We start from the raw sequence: 20,746 nt of genomic DNA, 5'->3' as shown, positions 1-20,746 counted from the left end.
ATTGGGTTCACCTAAGGTAATAACAGACCTAAAATGTTATGAAATAGAAAAAGCCTGGAACCCTAAGGCCTACCATTATTTCAAGTTAATCACACACTTCAGAGCTGTCTTGTTGGATGTCTCTATTGCAAAAAAAATCCATTTATATATCTATGTGTTTTCCCATAGAAAATGATTGAGTACCCAGTTTAGCATACTAAGTGGCAGAGCACACAAAAATTTTGATTAACTTATTTCTTTATATACTATTATAGCCAATCCCAAAGTCCCTCCTTATATATAGCCGCTTAATACCATATAAATTAGAGCAATATATATATATATATATATATATATATGTGTACATATATACATATATATATGTATATGAAATTCTATTTTACAGTAAACTAAAGCACTATAGGCCTGATCAGGTTTAAATTAGACCAATATTTACTCCAACTTTTTCACAAAGAGTATAGTAGTGTTCACTAGGGAAAAAATGATTTGTTATTCTTCCAAATGAAAAAAATAAAACCACATTTTAGGAGATGCATGATCATGAGAGTGATTACAAAATAAGCCAATGTGTAACTTTATAAAATAAGTTAAAAAACAGAAAATAGATTTCTGTTTCCAAATTTGTCTCCTATTACAATGTATATTATTATTTTTAAATTATAATACATTGTTCACAAAGAGCATGTCACAAAAGAAACAAGAAACTGCAATAAATTGATCTGTTGAAAATTAGTCAATAATTTAATTTAGTTTGTAAGATCTTGATTCCGAATCTTAGGTTTTCAGGGAGTTTATATTTTTAAGTAATTCTTAATGATCTGCAATCATTGTTATTTATAATAATAGTAACAAATGAAATTTGTTTAGACATTTACTTTTGGAGGATTTTTTTCATTTGTGTCATTTATCCTCACCATAATTATTTAAGGACAGTAAAACTATTATTATTACTGAGGGATATGAAAGTACTCATGATTTTCATAGTCATGGCTCTAGAATCTCAAATAAGAATTTTATGCTCTTGCCACTATACTAGGCCTCCTCATCACACTACTTGCAAAGACATTTTTACTGAAAACATGTTTATTCCAGTTCAACAAATATACATACACATCTCTAGAGCTGGCCCTTCCTTCGCATGGGTCAGCCTTTACAGACCCTTCAATATGAGAAGAGCAAGAATAATTTCCTGGTTCACTATGCAGAATTTGTGCTCTTCAGATATTTTTAATATTTTATTCTCTTTCTGTCTCATTAATTCATTTCCAAATAGGGAGTAATTTTAAAAATTAAATTTTCCAACTTTATATCACAATATTATCTAATATACATATCATGAGATCATTGTGAAGAGTTTAGAATCTTTTTTTCTTGTCTAATCTTTAGCTTGCTTTCTCAGTTCCAATCAAATATATTTCTTCCATCTCTAAAACAAGGTATCATAGAGTGAACTTCACCTAGTAATTCTCATCTTTCTTTCATATCATTAACATTAGAATTATTAAAATATTACCTTCTTAAAATGTGCTGGAAATTCACATTTAAGACAAAATATAATTTTCAAAATAACAATATGGGGTAGCTACACAAACATTTCACTGACAAGCACATGAATGTTTGAAGAGAGGCCATACATTTTCTATCATCACATGGATCATTAGAAACTGCCATGCTTTTTTGTCTCTACAGCTCAAGGGCTTAATCACAGAGCTACACATTTCACCCTTTGACTATTATCTGAAATCATACTTTGTTTATCTAACATTTTATTAGTTAACAGGGATGGTCCAAGGTGGGTGTCAACCCTGCTTTTGGGTGCAGAAAGACTGAGAACTTTTAAAACTAACAACAAAAGAAAGTGAATTTCACTGATGTTTAAGACATCAATGGGCATTATCTGTTCACACGCCAGATGGCCACATGCCGGTAGGTGTAGGTGAGGCCTCTGAGGAGGCCTGGGGACTATACAAGGCGAAGGGGTTGACTGCTGCACCCACCAGTTTGAGTGTTTTCAGTGTGCTGCAGTTACCTGCCATATTTAAGTGGATTTCTATAATGTATTATCATAGTTTTAAAATAGAGTAACCCTCACAAGATGAATAAATGCCTTTAAACACTTCCTGGAAGAAACCCATGTATTAAAATTAAAACTCATATAACCACAAGAACAACAAAAAATGGCAGAGTTGACATTTCAACTCCCACTCAAGCTTTTTTTCAGCCATATTGTGTGGTAAAAATAATGACACTCTAGTCTAATAAAAAATTAAAGTGGCTGAAGCTTCTTTAACACAATTTTATCAAGCTATGGTTTCCTATCCACTCTCATTATAAAGAAACTTGCCCTTGAGATACAGGTAAAGGTATGTCAAGTACACACACAGTGTTAAATTAATACACATATATTTGAGATGCATGCTTGAAAATTTCAAATGCACTGAGCTATGTGAAGAAGATTTGGAGATAAGTCAGACTGCTACATATTTCTGGTCATGTGTCTTGTCTCTCTGCCAATAAAGCAAAGTATGTCTCACTTATTTTTGTGAGTGTGTGCGTCCACCTCTTAAAATGTTTGTTCTGCAATTGAATTTCTAAACAGCCTTGTTATTTTATACTTGTTGTATAGATTTCTCATTCCACATGCTTCTTGTGGCTTTTTTTTTTCATCATTTTGTTATGTTCCCAAGACAATTCTTAGGTTAGTATAACCTACAAAATCTTCAAGACTACCCCAAATCCACTATTTTCACTAGAAATTCTAGCTCAAGCATATCTATTAAACTTCAGATGGAAATGGAGTACATAAAATAACCTATCAAAGCAAAAACCTAAAAAACTTGAGTGAAGGATATATAATGATATCTAGTAACATTTTATATAATAATGTTATTAAACATTATATAATAATATTATAATAATGTTCAAACTGTGAGAAAATTCTCTAGATTTTTCAGAGTCAATATTAGGATTATTGAACATCATCAACTAATGAGTGATTCCAATGGTCTTCACAGAAGAGTCTCCAACAGCAGAAAGAAGGACTATGAAGAAAGTCAAAGTTTATGATAAGAAAATTTTGCATAGGAAAATTTTGCCTGACCCCATTCTTTGAGAAAAAAGACACAGCAAAGATGGTGACCATTTTTTAAAAAAATGTTAGATGAGAAAAAATGAGGCTGTAGAATTTCTATGCTTCAATGTCTTTACATTTATAATGGAATAGGAATTGTCTATAATAGGTTTAAGAGTTTTTAATACTTCTTTTACCTGGAGGTAAAAAGAATAATCATAAAACCTACCATTTTATTTTTAACTCTGTGTCAATTATTACATTAAAAAAGACCTCTTTTCTTAAATAACACCTAAACTCCTTGAAAGGAGTGATGCTGCAATATCTAACACATTTGGGATGTTTAACAAATAATTTACACTAGTAATGTTAGGTCTTGACACCAAATGATATAACTTGGTATCCCTGCCTAAATCTCTAGCTTACTTATAAAGTTGTCATCTGTATTTGTTCACGTTAAAGCTTTCTCCTGCCCAGTAGGGAGAATGAATAATAAGCCTAGGATGAGGACAGAGAATGTGAGAAATTCCTCTTCCCATAAACCTTGGCAGGAGCACAGCTCCCTGGACTCTAGTTCTGCAGAGCACTGCCCTTGGGTTATGGAAAGACACATAGAGGCATCAGGCCTGGAAAGAACCCTGACAGACTTCAGGCACCCCAAATCTCTCACTAGGCTTTGTTAGGAGGATCTTCAAAATACTATAGATTTGCTACTCTTGGCCCTGGTGACTTTGGGCAATAGAATTTTCAGGGCCAGCAATACACAACTATCCCAACATTAAAGTCAAGGGGTAAAAAGTATGAGTGTTGATTCAGACAGCCTGGGTTTAATTCTGGCTTCAGCCCTTTCTTCACTGTGTAAACTTGAGAACTTAAACTCTCAGGGCTACAATTCCCTTTTCTATAAAATGGAAAAAATATATATCAGCTGTGTAAAAACATTAATGTGATGATTAAATGAGAATAAATGCAACATGCATAGAAAATACTTAATATATAACACGTACCCCCCAAAAAAGTTATTTCTTCTCATTTTTTTTTTACTCTGGAATTCTGAGTCAGAGAGTTTAGTACCTGTAAGGTCAAAGAGTACAAACTAGAAAGTCCAGCCTGGACCAAATTAGATGGGACAAACTTTATAGAATCCACAATTCATCATCTGAAACAGGTATAGCAAAAAATCCCAGCAACAATAATATTCCACAGATTTTTGCCAGTGTTTGAACATGGAAGTGAGTCTAGGTGACCTCTTTAGGTGGACTGCCTTTGGGGAAATATTTCCAGGTTGCTTTGAAGAGTTTGCCTGACCCTACGCTTTGAGAAATTGCTTAGAATTTAACCACCATAATTTTATGCCCATAATGAGCAGATTATAGGGAGATGTAAGAACTTTTAAAATGCAAATATTGTGCTGCTTGTAGTTATTCACAAGGTATGCATTATACACAGTTGCTGAAGTTCCCTTGAACAAAAGTAACAGCAAAATGCCAAGGCATTTTTGAAAATGTGTTTTATTCATGGCTCTGAAAGGTAGTTGAAGCCAATTCAGGGAGGAGCATACCCTCCCTCTATTTTAATGATCATAATTTTGCTAATGGAATGTTAGTGGAAAGAGTTCAGGAGCCATGTGGCGCTGATTGCGTTGTTTGGTATTGATGTTGCCTGCAAATTAAATGTACCTAAGTAGCCACCTGTTTATGCTTATGATTATGTAAAGCCCCATATGTTTCCCTCTCTACACAGGGGAGGTAAATATTGAAAAAATTATCCTGGTGTGAAGGGTGAAAACAGCAGCAATTCTTCTATAACTGTCACATATGCTGCAGTGTTTCCTTTAATGTTGTACTTTGTCTGACATAGTTGCTGATTTTTACTATGTACTGTTCAAAAAAAACCTGTTACCCATGGTTATACAAAAACAATTAAAAATCAGTTTACATGAAATTAAAATTAGGAAGAGATACAGTTTTTCAGTGTAGCTGTATTTAAACGAATATCAGAGCTTAGGATTTAAATAGATTTTGATTTGCATGATGAAGAAAATCAACATTTTCCCCTAAATTCACCAGCAAATAAAAAGGGACATTTTCTTCCTAAAGATATCCTTTTGATTCCATATTAGTAGGCAGGCAACAAAAACTAATTTGAATAACAGGAATTTGAAAATCCCACCTATATAGTGGGCAGCTCTTTAACTGGCTGGACCATCACTCTGCTGGCTGGATTTGCTCTGGAAAGCAGGTTGCTGCACTCCATATAGCCATGACCTGGTCAGCAAGTGCTTCTGAGCAGCTTTGAGATGATGAGTCTGCTTAGTGCAGTGGTTCTCAACCTTTCTAATGCTGCGACCCTTTAATACAGTTCCTCATGTTGTGGTGACCCCCAACCATAAAATTATTTTTGTTGCTACTTCATAACTGTAATTTTGCTACTGGGGGCTGGCTGGTTTACCCTGAAGGGTGTCCTGGATCAGGGTGGGGGTTCCCTTGGGGCGTGGGGTGGCCTGGGCGAGGGGCTTGTGGTGGTTTGCAGGCTGGCCACACCACCCGGCAACCCAAGCGGAGGCCCTGGTATCTGGGGTTTATTTATCTTCTGCAATTGAAACTTTGTAGCCTGGAGCAGAGCCAAACCTTCTGCTTGCTCCATGGCGGCAGCCATTTCTGTTGGGATTTATTTATCTTCTATAATTGAAACTTTGTAGCCTTAAGCGGAGGCCTGGGCCGTCAAGGGCAGGCAGAAAGCTTGGCTTCCTCCATTGTCGGGGAAGCCCCTCTCTGTGGCCGTAGCCATCCTGATTAGGTTTATTTGCTTATTCGCTCCTGATTGGCTGATGGGCATGGCTGGTGGGTGTAGCAGAGGTAGGGTCAATTTGCATATTACTATTTGATTAGATAGGATTTTATGTATATACTCTGTATGTATTTACTTATATATGTTTTTTATATATTGTTATCCTGTCCTCTTATGAAACTAACTTAATTCTAACAAATTTTGTTTCATTTGCTTCCATTGGTTTTACTGGATGTTCTTACTTCAAATAATGATTATCAGCTCATTTCTAAAAGTCTTTAAACTTATTTTTTACTTGTCATATTTATTTACTCAAAATTATGGAGTGCTGTTATATAAGAGTGAAAATAAAGATCCATACAAGAAAAATTCTTTCTTTGTCTGACTCACTGGGCCTTTGCTCTTGTTGCCTATACCAGACCCCAGAGCCCTGCCCATAGTGTGACCTCCTGGCACGCTGTCTCAGACCTGCCATTTTCTATGATTCCCAAGGTTTTTAAATTCATGTTGCCTATGAAACTGAGACAAGATTCCTAAAAATAATTTGAATTTTATCCTTTAAACAGCTGAATTTTATGCTATGCAAATTACATCTCAATAAAGCTGCTAACGTTATTTTTTAAATTGGAGAGAGGAGGGATAAACAATAAGTAATAGCTTCAAAAAAGCAGTTAGGTCAGCCCCCTCATTAGTTCTTGATGGGAATGTGAATTGGCAGAGTGTTTATGGAATGTGATTTGGCAATATGTGCTAAAACCCTTAAAATCATTTTTACTTCTGAAGTTATAATGTTACGTTCATGGATTATAGTAAAGAGATATATAGACTAAACTTCAGTTAAAAGCTGCTCATTATACTATAAACTGCATAAATGATAATTTCAGAATGGACTTAATAAATTATGATATATACATATGAGGGCCTATTATGTAGAAAATAAAAATTGCTTTTCAAGAATTTTTAATAAGATAGGCAAATCCTCAGGAATAAGCTTGGTCCCCATTATATTATATCTATTTGTGTGTGGGTGTGCCATGTACTAGAAAATAATAGAAGGAAATGTAACAAATATTAATACTAGCTAGCTTTGGTGATGAGATTATAGGAAGCTTTAATTTATTTTTCTGCATTTTCTTCCATTTTCTAATTTTCTACAAGATTGTGTGTTATTTGTAAAGTTGAGAAAAATCAATACATCTTATAACTTTAAAAAATTGTGTTTCGTATGTCCACACTAAAACCTGCATGTGTATAGCAGCTTTATTCATAATTGCCAAAATTTAAAAGCAACCAAGAAGTCTTTCAATAGGTGGATAAATAAAATGTGGTATATCCAGACAATGGAATATTATTCAGTGCTATCAAGAAATGAGCTATCAATTTAATGAGCTATTAAAAAAACATGGAGAACCTTCAATCCATATTACCAAATAAAAGATGCCAATCGGAAAGGCTACTTACTTTTTGATTCAATTATATTTTGGAAAATGCAAAACCATGGAAACCATAAAAAAAAATCAGTGGTTACCAGGGATTGTGGGGAAAGAAGGATGACCAGGTACAGCACAGAGGATTTTTAGGGCACCGAAAATACTTTGTGTGAGTCTATATGGTAGATACATACCATTATACATTTGTCTAAACCTATAGACCATACAAGAGTGAACCACTGTAAACCATGAACTTAGGTTATGATGTATCAATGCAGGTTCATCAGGTAGAACAGTGTACCACTCCAGTGGGGGATATAATAATGGTCGAGGCTATGCATTTGTAGGGGTAGAGGGTATATGGGAGACCTCTGTACTTTTCACTAAATTTTACTGTGAAACTAAAACAACTCTTAAAAAATAAAGTCTATTAAAAATGGATTTTGTTCCAATGGCAGAATCTCTAAATCACTAATATATAATTATGTATAAATATAGTAATGTATTTTGCCAATGTCCAGTTAAAAGAATCAAGAAACTAAAGATCTGAGTAGACAATTTTGTAAGGAGAGTCTGGTTCCACCATTGTGATACTATTGAGGTAACACCATAACAAACTTTAGAGGAGTTGTGTATGTAGGAAAGGGGGCTGGTAAGAGCAAAATGTGATTAGATTTTTAGAAGATGTATATAAAATATTAATACCTTGAAAACTTATAGAATAGTGCCAGGTGTGGAAAAGCCAATTTTAAGATGATCTTTTTGACATAATTTTGGTATGAGGCTAAAATGTACATAGGTGGGTGAAAAGAACACTTTAACCTAGACCTGTAAAGTCTATTCGTCTTCCTGATATTATTTATTTTAGTTATCCAAAGAACAAGGAGTTAGAGAAACAATCTGATCATGTACCAAAGAGCAGAAGAAAAAATAGTCCAAAAAAATGGAAATGAAAATTAGTATAAAAGCCTGAACTTTTTTGTGCACTTACATTGCTTCACAGTTTTTGGCGTAGTATATCCAGAATATTCCTTTCCGTCTAGGAAAATATTTTGTATAATAGACATAGCTGAATTTATTTTGCTTAAGTGAGCACAGTGGGGGAGAAGTTGACCCAGAAAATTTGGAAGAATAGCCCATTATTCCTTAAATAGCAAATTATCCAAAAGGCAGGGAGCCTATTTAGGGTCTCTTTGAATCATGTCTTCATAACATCCAGATGGAAAAACAGGAGCAAATTGCACCTTTTATCTTGCTTCTTTTAACAAAAGTCATTCAAAAAACAGGAGCTGAAAAGGTTATGCACTATAAAGCTACTAAGTATATTTTAAATATAGTTTTGCAAAACAATTTTGCTAACAGGTAATTTCTAAAAGGAATTTATAAGCTGATATTTTAGTCAGCTTCTAAAAAATTAGATGCAATCATAAAATGGCTAATCAATCCTAAAAAATGTAGTCATTTCAGTAGTAGATAAACCACTGAATGACCATTGAATGCAGTATTATATGTTTTCTATCAATTAAGTATATAGCTTCCTGAATAAAACAACAGGGAGATTTATTTTGAAAAAATGTTAATGTATAAGGCATTTTGATACCCAGGCACAAAAAGCAGGTTTCATTAATTCTAGTTAAACAATTTCTTGAAAAATAATTCTATTAGTCTAATTTCGTGTATCTAAACATAGAAAAGGTACATTAAAAATACAGTATAAAAGACAAAAAAAATGGTACACCTGTAAGGGCATTTACCATGAATGGAGCTCACAGGATTGAAAGTTGCTCGGGGGGACTCAGTGAGTGATGAGTGAATGTGAAGGCCAAGGATATTACTGTACATTACTGTAGACTTTATAAACACTGTACACTTAAGCTATGTTAAATTTATTTTTAAAATTTTCTTCGATAATAAACAACCTTACCTTACTGTAACTTTTTATTATTTTATAATCCTTTCAACTTTTTAACTTTTAGGCTCTTGTATAGTAATACTTAGCTTAAAACACAAGCACGTTGCATAGCTGACAAAAATATTTTTCTTGTCCTAACCAGTTTGGCTCAGTAGATAGAGCATCGGCCTGTGGACTCAAGGGTCCCAGGTTCGATTTCGGTCAAGGGCATGTATCTTGGTTGCGGGCACATCCCCAGTAGGGGGTGTGCAGGAGGCAGCTGATCGATGTTTCTCATCAATGTTTCTAACTCTCCCTCTCCCTTCCTCTCTGTAAAAAATTAATAAAATATATTTTAAAAAATATTTTTATTTATAGCCTTATCCATAAGCTTTTCTATTTAATTTTTTATTTACTTTTTAAACTTTTTTGTTAAAAACTAAGGCACAAACACGCTAGCCTAGGCTTATACAGGGTCAAGATCATCAATATCCTTGTCTTCCTCACCCATACCTTGTCCCACTGGAAGGTCTTCAGAGGCAATACCACGGCTGGAGCTGTCATCTCCTATCACAAGGCTTTCTCTGGAACACCTTAAACGGTGTCTGGCGCATTATCAAGATTCTCATTTGAGTGTATCACATGGGAAAAGTACAGCGTAGGATAGTAAAGAATGGTTCATCTCTACAGCTCTATCACGTTTCTTTTATTTCTTTTTTGTAAACTTGTTGTTGTTGTTGATCCTCACCTGAGGATATTTTTCCATTGATTTTTTTTAGAGAGGGTGAAAGGGAGGGAGGGAGACACACAGAGAGAAACATGGATGTGAGAGAGACACATCGATTGATTGCCTCCCGCACCCACCCTGACCTAGACACAGATCTTACACACTTCACAAAAGTTAACTCAAAATGGATTAAAGGATCACTCCATTAAGAACAAATAACTATTACAAAACACATACCAACCTTATATCAAAGCCTCTAAATACATGAAACTAGAGCTTCAGTTTTGAAAAGAAATATTAGTAATTCAATTATAATAGTTTGAAATTTCAAAACTCCACTTTCTATAATGGGTAGATCTTGATAGAGATTTTACAAAAAAATCAGAAGACTTGACAATACTATAAACCAATAGACATCTGTAGAACACGCCACCCAGCAATAGCAGAATCCACATTCTTCTTAAGTGTACATGGGATATTCTTTAGGCTAGGTCATATGTTAGGCCATAAAACAAATCTCAATAAATTTACAAGAACTGAAATTAAATAAAGTATGTCTTCTGACCACAATAGAATGAAATTAAGAATCAGTAAAAAATAAATTTAGGGAAAATTCCCATAAAAATGGTATTTAAAAATATATTGAACTTTTTGAGTTTATAATCTAACTGGAAGCTGAAATTGAAACTTTCGAGTAGAGTATAAATAAAGACATTCTCTATTGAAATTTATAAAAATATTAGTGTCTTTGGTTTTTATCTAGTGCTGATATAGATGAATTATTTCTATATCAGGGATCCTTTTCATCATTACCTAGAAGGATAATTTGTTTTAAGAGAGGTAGAAACAATTTCCTGATCATCACCACTCACTTAATCCTGATCCTTACAATAAAACTAGCATTGTACATACAATGTTAAATCATTGCTCAATTGATGCAAGATGTTTATGTTGACTGAAAGCTCAATGGGATATTCTAAGCAGCAATTCCCCAAGTTAAACTATAAGTCAAAAAGCTACGTGTTTTAACTACTATAATAAGAAATATTCCTTCTACCAGAAGATTCCAGTACTTTTGACTTACTAAATATTGATTATATACATCTTCTAAACACTGTGGGGATTACAGCAATAATTGAGATTCAGATTCCTTCCCCAGAAACCTTATGATCTATTAAGCAGATGGTGCTTACAAGACAAGTACACAAATAACTTCAATTATATACAAAACATTGTAAATGCAATGATTAAGGCATGAAAGCCTATAGTGATTTAAAAGGAGAGTTGACACATCAATTAGAGTACTTAGGAAAAGCTTCTTCTAAAGCAATGGTTCTCAAACTTGTTTGCTCATGATCACTACTCTGGGAGCTTTAGAAAACCTTGATGACCAGACTTTATCCCAGACCAAATAAACCAGAATATCTCAGGCAAGTGGCCTGAGCATCAACATTTTTTAAAGTCCCCTTGGCAATTCCAATGTGCAGCCAAGTTTGAGAATCGTTGATGTGAAAGATGGGCTGAGGAAGGAACAATTAGAATCATTCCATGAGAAAGGTTTCAATTGAAAGGGTTGGAATATTGGAGCACTTAGAAGAATCCTCTCCTCATACAGTTAACTCATTTTTATTCTTCAAACCTCAGCTCAAGTACAACATTCTTGAAAAAGCTTTGCCTGACTCTACTCATGATAACAATGTCAATAATTGTAATAAAAGCTAATGTTTTTTATAGCCCTTGCTAAGTGATAAGTACCATTCTAAGCACTTTAAATATATTTCAATACTTAACCCTCCTAACCACACTAGGAGATAGGTAGCAATATTATTATCACTTTACATAAAAGGAGGCTACATAACTTGACAAGGTTACACAACTAACAATGGCAGAGCTAAGATTCAAATATAATGACTCAGAAATCCACATTTTGAAACATGACCAATTGGTGTTAAATGTCACTTATCAAGACTCCCATAAAACCTGTACATACGTCCACTATACCATGAATCACATTATATTGTAAATGTTTATTAGAGTTTTTTCTTCCACTCATCATTCATTCAATATACAACTATTGAGCATATTCTCTGTGCCAGAAAATGTGCTCGTTTCTAGAAAGACAAAGTCCCTTATGTAATATTTTATCTGTGAAGGAATTTTAGTTTAGAGCTGAGGTCAGCAAACTATGATTCATAGGCAAAATTCTTCTGACCACCTTTTTATAAAGACATTTTTGTTGAAACATGCTCTTTGGTTTGGTATCTAGAGCTTCTTTTATGTTACAGCATCAGAATGTAGTAGTTGTGATGGGGACCAACTGGCAGCAAAGTCTAAAATTTACTATCTGGCCCTTTTTAAAAGGTTTAACAACCCTTGGTCTAGAGAATAATACAAAAGAGAAAGTCATCAATACTTAAAATAAGGTGAATGCTCTGGTGCCCAATATACTAAGAGAACATAAAAGAGGGATTTCTAGCTTAGGTTAGATAGTAGGAAATGTCTTCCAGAAGACATGATATTTGGAGTAATTTTGTAAGGCTGAGTAGAATTAACTAGACAATGAAAAGCAGCTAGACTTGCCAGTAAGATCAGCAGGGGAGTTTAGCAGTGATCCAGAGAGCTAGAATAATGGCAATGGGAATAAAGAGGGTCAATGTGTTTAATGTACAGCAGTGGGCAAAAGTAGATTTATAGTTATTCATATGTGAAATATAATAATTAATAAATAATAATACAAGAATAAACTGTTTAACGTACTCACAATTATAGACCTACTTGTGCCCACCCCTGTATATTTAGTTCTACATGACTTATGAAAATATATCTTTGAATTCTTTAATTTATCTATGTAGTATAGCTAGCGTTGCTTATAGTTGAAAATCACTAAATATTTGTTAACAGAAAATATTTAGTCCTAAGTAAAGGATGTTTATTTAAAACGGTAAGAAAATATTTGCCTAGCCGAAACCGGTTTGGCTCAGTGGATACTGAAAGGTCCCAGGTTCGATTCTGGTCAAGGGCATGTACATTGGTTGCGGGCACATCCCCGGTGGGGGGTGTGCAGGAGGCAGCTAGTCGATGTTTCTCTCTCATCGATGTTTCTAGCTCTCTATCCCTCTCCCTTCCTCTCTGTGGAAAATCAATAAAATATATTTAAAAAAATAATATTTGCCTTATATTAGTTCTTAAAATCATTGAACTATAAGAATTATGATTCTTTCACCCACTGCCCTAGAGTGAATAAAAAACACTACCACTTTTTCATTGTTTGCAATTGTATAGATGTATATCTCTATTAGCAATGCAGTTTTACGAATGAGAAATGGTTGCAATATACTGTACCTGGAAAATTCATAGGCAATTCAAATGGTTGTGGTGATTCACTACCTTCAATGTGCTCACAAATTTCAGCTATGATCTTCTTAATTTTGAGGCCAGTAATTTTAATCACCTCCCCTGTTGACAAACAGCATTCATTTCCAAACATTTCATAAACAGAACCTGAAAAAAGAAGAGTGAAAGCAGCTCTTAAAAAAGAATTAAATCTTGAAGAACAAGGTAGGAGTCAAAAGCCTTATATCACGTGTTTTTATTCAGTTCCTCTCTTAGCTACCTACTAAAGAGGACTTCAGTCAAGCTTGGCAAAATGTACAACATGCACCAGGAAAAATATTAGATTTCCACTTTATCCACTGGGCAAGGTAAAATCTTATTTTTGTTATTATTGTAAATTGAATTTATGGTTTCCTCAGCACCTTTAGCTCATCTTTTCAAGGTCAAACTACAAACATGTCTTTATTGGGATTTATGATCTGTTTCTGTAGGGTCACAGAATTAAGCTTATCTGAGTCAACAATGATCTAAATAAGTACTGCAAACAAGGTTATAATATGATCTAAGATCCAAAGACAGAGAGTCTTCACACCAGGGCTTTATAGCAAGAGCATCAAATCTATTTCTTAGACCTGGTTCTCTTCATCATCATGAATATAAGACTTATGCCCATTTTTATCTCTTGATTTTTGACAAGCAGACCAATCCAGATAAACTGGAAAGCTTCATTTTAGTTCAGGATTTCAGTCTCCTTCCTAACCAACTTTTTATCATAGACTAGGAGCCCGGTGCACAAAATTCATGCACTTGGGGGGGGGGGGCGGGCATCCCTCAGCCCAGCCTGAGTCCTCTCACAGTCCAGGAGCCCTCTCACAGCCTGTGTCCTCTCACAGTCCAAGGAGGCAGCGCACACTGACCACCAGGGGGCAGCCCCTGCATTGAGCATCTGCCCCCTGGTGGTCAGTGCATGTCATAGCAACCGGTCGTTCCTCTGTTCGGTCAATTTGCATATTATCCTGCTGGGGTGTTTTCCAGCATCTAGAAGGGTTCAGGAATCTAGAGAAGGGCTGCTTGTAAATTAATAAAGAGGCTAGAGAAGAAATATGAATTTGGAAGGCATTTTGGGGAGCCAGAGGAAGCTTAGCTATAGTAAGCTAAGTTCTATCTCCGGACCCAGGGCTCTTTTTATTCCCTCATTTTGCCCTATAGAAAAGTAGATATACATATCAAAGATAAGGTTTAGTATACAGTAGGCATTGTCAGGTTGGGGAAATGCCCTCGGCTGTTCAGCTGTTTGGCCAGCAGGAGGCAATAACATGTAAATTGAAATGCCCTCAGCTGTCTGGTAACAGGCAATAATATATGCAGATCTTCAGGTTTGGGGAAATGCTTTCAGCTATTCCAGTAGGCAATAACATGTATTCAGCCCTGCTGAATATAGAAGCCCATCAACCTTCTGATGAAACTTCTTGCATTTATGACATGCTGGAATTAGCCTCCGGCATTACCCTTTTATTATATAGGATGCTAAAGCTAAGTTTTCCACTCATTTATTTTCCTTTTAGATCTCCTCATGGAGGAAGAATATGCAGTCAAATGATGAGCATCAGAAAACAGAAGAGAAAAAAATATTATGGATAATCTACCCCTACTAAAAAGAGAACAACCCAAAAACTACATCTCTGGGATATTATCGATTTATAGTTAAGCAGTAAATAAATTAAAGGTTGATGTAAATAAACATTACCAAACTGTAGGGCTTAAAACATATCATTTTTTCCTTACCTCCAATATGATTTGTTTCATTTTTATCACACTAAAATGTAAACAGTATAAACACAGCATTTTAGGTTTGTTTTTATCTTCTGAATTTTTCTCTATTGAAGCCCCTCCTCCTAGAATCTTGCCTGCTACATAGCAGGCACCTAAAACATTTTTATAGCATTAACAGTTATGATAAAATTTAAGACTGACATGCAATCTAGCTTTAAACAACTCTGCAATTGTATCAGAATCTCAATAGAAATCAGAGCAACACTCCAATTAAAATAATTTATGAAGGTTTTAATAAAGGGCAATTTACACAGAGGCACAGTCAGTTCTAGGCAACACAAGAAAATAAAAATCCTGATCTCACTGTTCTCCTTCCATTCGATCCTCTGCCAGGTCACCTCACTGGCCAAATTCAGTCAGAAGGCGGAGGACAAGGGAGGGGCTGATGCCCACACAGAAGTCACCTCCCAAGTAGAGAGTCAAAATGAAAATCCAGCATACCAAACTTACTGTTCATTATTTAGTAAGAACTATTTTTGCAGACATGCTAGTGTATCTGATTCTCAAATTTAGTATGTATTTCCCTAACTTCTCTATTTTTTATACTCCTCCCTTAACTACATGTTCATACTTTTCATTAATTCCAATACATAGTGTTGTCAGCCATCACAAGTCCTTTGTAGAACAAGATGGAATATTAAAAATAATAAATCCACAGTGACATTTTCCTCCAATGAATACAGAATAGTTAATTTCTATGATCCTCATTTGGCAATTAATCATATACTAACGTTTTACATCTTCAGTATTAGCTCATCCTGTACTTAACTTTTTATGACTTTAGTTTTTATTACTCCCAATTCAATTTTAAGCCTTATGAAAGAAAATATTGCATTATATTATTGCATAACTATAACACATCAACTTCCCTTCTTCATTTATTCAACTTATTTCATTAAAACCTATTATGCATTAGGCATTGTGATTGACAGTAGGCATCTAAGATAAAATGCATACTCTCTCCTCCCCCACAGAAGCACTGTTTTGAAGGAAACAAATAAGCAGATATTGCAACAGATTATTAGAGAGATATAATTTAGAAAATTCAGGGCATTGTGGGAGGATATTGGAGATATTTAATTAAGAAATTACATGGGAAAGAGATTAGGGAAGGATTCCTGGAGGAGATAACAGTTGGGCTGTTTTAAAGAAAGCCTCACAAGATATCAGGACAGGCAGAGGAAATAGTATTTGAAAGGGCAATGAGATATGATACATTCTGAAATTTCAAGTAGCTTGTTAGGTCTCAAATATAAAGAATGGGAAGTGGTAAGAAAGAAGACTAGAGAAGTAAGAGAGAGTCTAGCTCATGCAGCATCTTTATGAAATAATCAGTAAACAAAAAGGCCAATAAAAACCTGAAGCAATCTCAAATAAAAGAATCTACATTTTCAGTTATCAGGGTCTAGGAACTAATGCCAATTTAATGAGAGGTCATATGTATCTAGGTGCGTGCTCTCCAAAATCTAGTCTATAGCATCACATGGGAACTTGTTAGAATCTTGGTCAGACCCCAAGCCTGCTGAATCAGAACCTGCATTTTTAACAAGACCCTCAGGTGATTCATAAGCACATTAACACTTGGAAAGCACTGGTCAAGGCAACAAATGTATAACTGAAATAGTCTCTGTTCTGAGATTGTTGGAGAGCTAACCAGGGAAGGAAGAACATGCCCTGTAAGAGGAAGCATTCAGTGCCATTAAGGTAAAGGAAATTGAAAATGGAAAAAAGAAAAGGAAAAGATTTTAAGTAGGAAAGTGATATGGTAAGACTTTTCCTTGTCACATAAAATAGAACATATTTTGTGCCCTAGCTGGTTTGGCTCAGTAGATAGAATGTCAGCCAGCGGACTGAAGGGTCTGCCCAGGTTGCTGGCTTGATCCCCAGTAGGGGGTGTACAGGAGGCAGCCTATCAATGATTCTCTTTCATCTTTGATGATTCTATTGATCTCTCCCTCCCTTGCTCTCTGAAATCAATAAAAATATATTTTAAAAAATAAAATAGAACATAATGTAACCTATTCTATTTTAGCTGAAGTCTTTTGGTCTTAACTTCAATGCAATGAATTTCTAATTGTAGATCTAATATATATCAAACTGACTGATTTGGAATGCCATCCTTTTCAAAGACTCCATGGGAATTCAAAATTAAAATATGAATTTATGTGGGATTACATAACAATTTATAGGAAATAGAAGCCAGAGAATTCTGTGAGGAGAAAATTCTGTGAGTTTTATCAACACACAACATACAAAAATCTTCTGACTTGTTAGGTCTCTTTCCAAGCATGTCTCCCCTTTAGAAAAATAATCACTTCTCTCAGTCATAAAAAAAAAAAAAATAGAAGCTCATGAAAATAATAATCTTTAATATTTATCTTTAATTCTTTGCAATTTCTAATTTGCCCAACACTAGAAAGTTAGGTTCATGATAGAGGACAAGAACATACCTGAAACTTAAAGGGGGGGGGTCTTATACTATATCATCAATATGATGTCTCTTAAAATATATTTTTTCTCAGTAAAAATATAAAATGGTTAATTTAAAAATTAGCCAACTTTCATAATCTCAGGACAAGCACACATAATATGTATAAATGCCTATTAAAAATTTGCTGAGATGTGTGTCTGAACTAAGTGCTTGTATATATATAGATGTAGATATTAAAATTGTTTTTATTTCATTTTAAGAGGACATGCACTTTGAATATGCAAATCTTTTAAATCTTTACAGATGATTCTTTCCAAGTCAGAGCATATGTATTCAGGATAATGCCAAACATCAGAGAAAGCTGGAACAAAGCAGCCTGTTTTCAGTGATCAAACATCGCCCCTGAAGGCTGGAATGAAAGAGCCCTGTGCTTTTGAAATCACCTTCTCTAATGCTACTTTGCTCAATAGAAATGACACATTAATATCCTTTTATGAGCTCATCCCTTATTTGACAATTCATATAAGCAATACGGTAATAACATAATAAGAGCCAAAACAATTGGCTCAATAGATTTTCTTCCATTTTTTCTACAAAGTTAAAACTGTAAGGCAGTCAGGGCAGAGGAAAACATTATTCAGAGGTTTGGTTTTTTTCCTCCCAGTACTCAAGATGCACCCATTCCCACAATTCTCCACCCCTTCCTCAGCCATACCAGGCCATTTGTCTCTTTATCTCCTCATCAGCTTGTAAATGACTATCAACTGATCCCGAAGGTTCAGCTTATCAATCAATCCTAAAGATTCTGCGCATATTCCTCATCAAAGCCTTCCTTGAGCCCCACACCTGAGTGAGAATTAATTCCCTCTTCTGTGCTTTAATAGAACTTTGCATGTATCTCCATTATAGACCATATGTGATTATGATCACAGCCTGCTAGTAGGGCATTATTTTCTAACCATTGATAGTATGTATATTTTAGATTTTATTATGAGTTCCTAGAGAAGCAATATCTCTTAGCTATATTTATACTTGACCTCACTCACACTGTTAGTAACCCAGTTTATGTCACTTAGTAGATTCTTAGTGAATGTTGAATTATATCTTAGCTTTACTGTAAAATCACAGTAAATTATTTTGAATATAGTAGTAGTCTTTCTACATCAGCAGTTTAAAGCACAGTCAACCCAAGGCTTTGGCATGGGTTATATCTTCATTTGGCATATACAGTATCAAATGTACAAGCATATGTGCGAGTAGCTGGCCATGAATTATCCAGAAAAGGAACATTAGAGTAGGTAATTCTACAATATGAATATCTGCTTAAGTTTGTCACTTTGCAACTATGGTGACCATTTTTATACTGCTGGACTTGAGGGTGAAATGAAATAATCTGAGATAGTTTGGAGGACTTAAGAAATTACACTTGCAAAGTTTGCTGGCTATTGTTTTATAGTGTTTATAGAACCACATCGGATTGGTGTTGCTAGCAGAGTTGTGTCGTTACTCCTCATAAATAGGTATGATTATTCTTTAGAAGGCAGGGAAAAAATAGCAAACATGAAGCAATAAGTTTCCAGCTTTACTAGAGGTAGATTCAACTACTTAGATATTGGATATACCTCAGAGAGGTATATCTGAACATTGATAGGAAATGATCTTTTAAGGTTATAGAGACTCACTCCACATCCAAAATATCAATACAAAGATGGTAAAACATTAGATAGGGAAAAAATGTACACACTAAGAAGAACTAAGATATAAACTCTCTTACCTCTAAGAATATAGAGTTCTTCTTATAAGATGGGGATTTAAGTGTTATCCGGAAAGTCAAGCTTAAAGACAGAAATGTGCTAGAGACTTCAATGAATGTTGGTGAATCTTGAAAAGTCTGAGTATGGGGAAGCTATGAAAGCCACAAGGAGTTAAAAAGGCTGGAGCCTGAAAGTGAATAAAGCAGATGAAAATAGTAGGGAGACCAGAAACTAGAAAATTCCTAATTTCACAAACACCCTAAAGCACATGCCATTTAAATGTTTTAATGGCCAAGGAAGAAAGATTCAGTTTTACATACCAGCTAAAAACTTGATGTTTGCTTAATGGCAGAACCAATTTAATAGAGTAAATAAAACTGTGCTAAGAGGGTTTGCAAGTTGGTATTATGATAGAAGTCAACATTGTGGCTTTGTGTTAATAATTATCGGAGCAAAGGGATGTGGGATGTGGGAGTATGAAATGAATATCCCTCCTACACATCTACGAAACATTTCCTTATAATGGTGGAACAAATCAGTGGTTCTGCATCTCCTGACACTATTATTAGCCACATTTCACTAAAACTTTAACCATTAAAATGCCATCATAAATAATAATTTCTTATATGAACAATGTTGCATTGGAAGTTTGGTTTATTGTTTTAGGAAGGACTTGGTTTTTATATATTTTATATAATTTTATACACTTTAATATACTTGCCTATGTTTTATATCCTTACTGTTAAATAAAGCTACAATAGACCTCTATTGTCATTTAAAATAGTAAACCTGGTAAGACGGGAAACCATAAAAATCTCAGAAGAATCCACAGGCAGCAAAATATCAGATATATGTTGTAGCAATATCTTTACCGATACACATCCTAGGGCAATGGAAACTAAGGAGAAAATAAACAAATGGGACTACATTAAAATAAAAAGCTTCTGCACAGCAAAGGAAACCATCAACAAAACAACAAGAAAGCCCACTGCATGGGAGAACATATTTGCCAATGTTATATCTGATAAGGGTCTAATCTCCAAATATATAGGGAACTCATACAAACAACCCAATCAAAAAATGGGCAAAGGACCTAAATGGACACTTTTCAAAAGTGGACATACAAAAGGCAAAGAGACATATGAAAACATGCTCAAAGTCACTAATCATCCGAGAGATGCAAATCAAAACGACTGCCATGAGGTACCATCTCACACCTGTCAGAATGGCTATCATCAACAAATCAACAAATGACAAGTGCTGGCAAGGATGTGGAGAAAAAGGAACCCTCATGCACTTCTGGTGGGAATGCAGACTGGTGCAGCCACTGTGGAGAACAGTATGGAGTTTCCTCAAAAAATTAAAAATGGAACTCTCATTTGATCCAGTAATCCCACTTCTGGGAATATATCCCAAGAAAACAGAAACACCAATCAGAAAGGATATATGCACCCCTATGTTCATAGCAACACAATTTACAATAGCTA

At 34.7% G+C, this 20,746-nt stretch overlaps 1 protein-coding gene across 1 annotated transcript in view; it reads right to left on the bottom strand.

The window, feature by feature from the left end:
- The window catches only part of THEMIS (thymocyte selection associated), a 122,007-nt gene that overhangs the window by 80,051 nt on the left and 21,210 nt on the right, over positions 1-20,746 (bottom strand). Inside the window, exon 2 of the mRNA XM_054722683.1 lies at positions 13,251-13,409. Coding sequence (XP_054578658.1) covers positions 13,251-13,409 — 159 coding nt within the window. The remainder of the gene's footprint in view (positions 1-13,250; positions 13,410-20,746) is intronic.

This window comes from Eptesicus fuscus, chromosome 10 (assembly GCF_027574615.1).
Source record: "Eptesicus fuscus isolate TK198812 chromosome 10, DD_ASM_mEF_20220401, whole genome shotgun sequence".
NCBI lineage: Eukaryota > Metazoa > Chordata > Mammalia > Chiroptera > Vespertilionidae > Eptesicus > Eptesicus fuscus.
The sequence above is the reverse complement of the archived record's forward strand: the minus strand, read 5'-3'. Positions and strand labels throughout refer to the sequence as shown.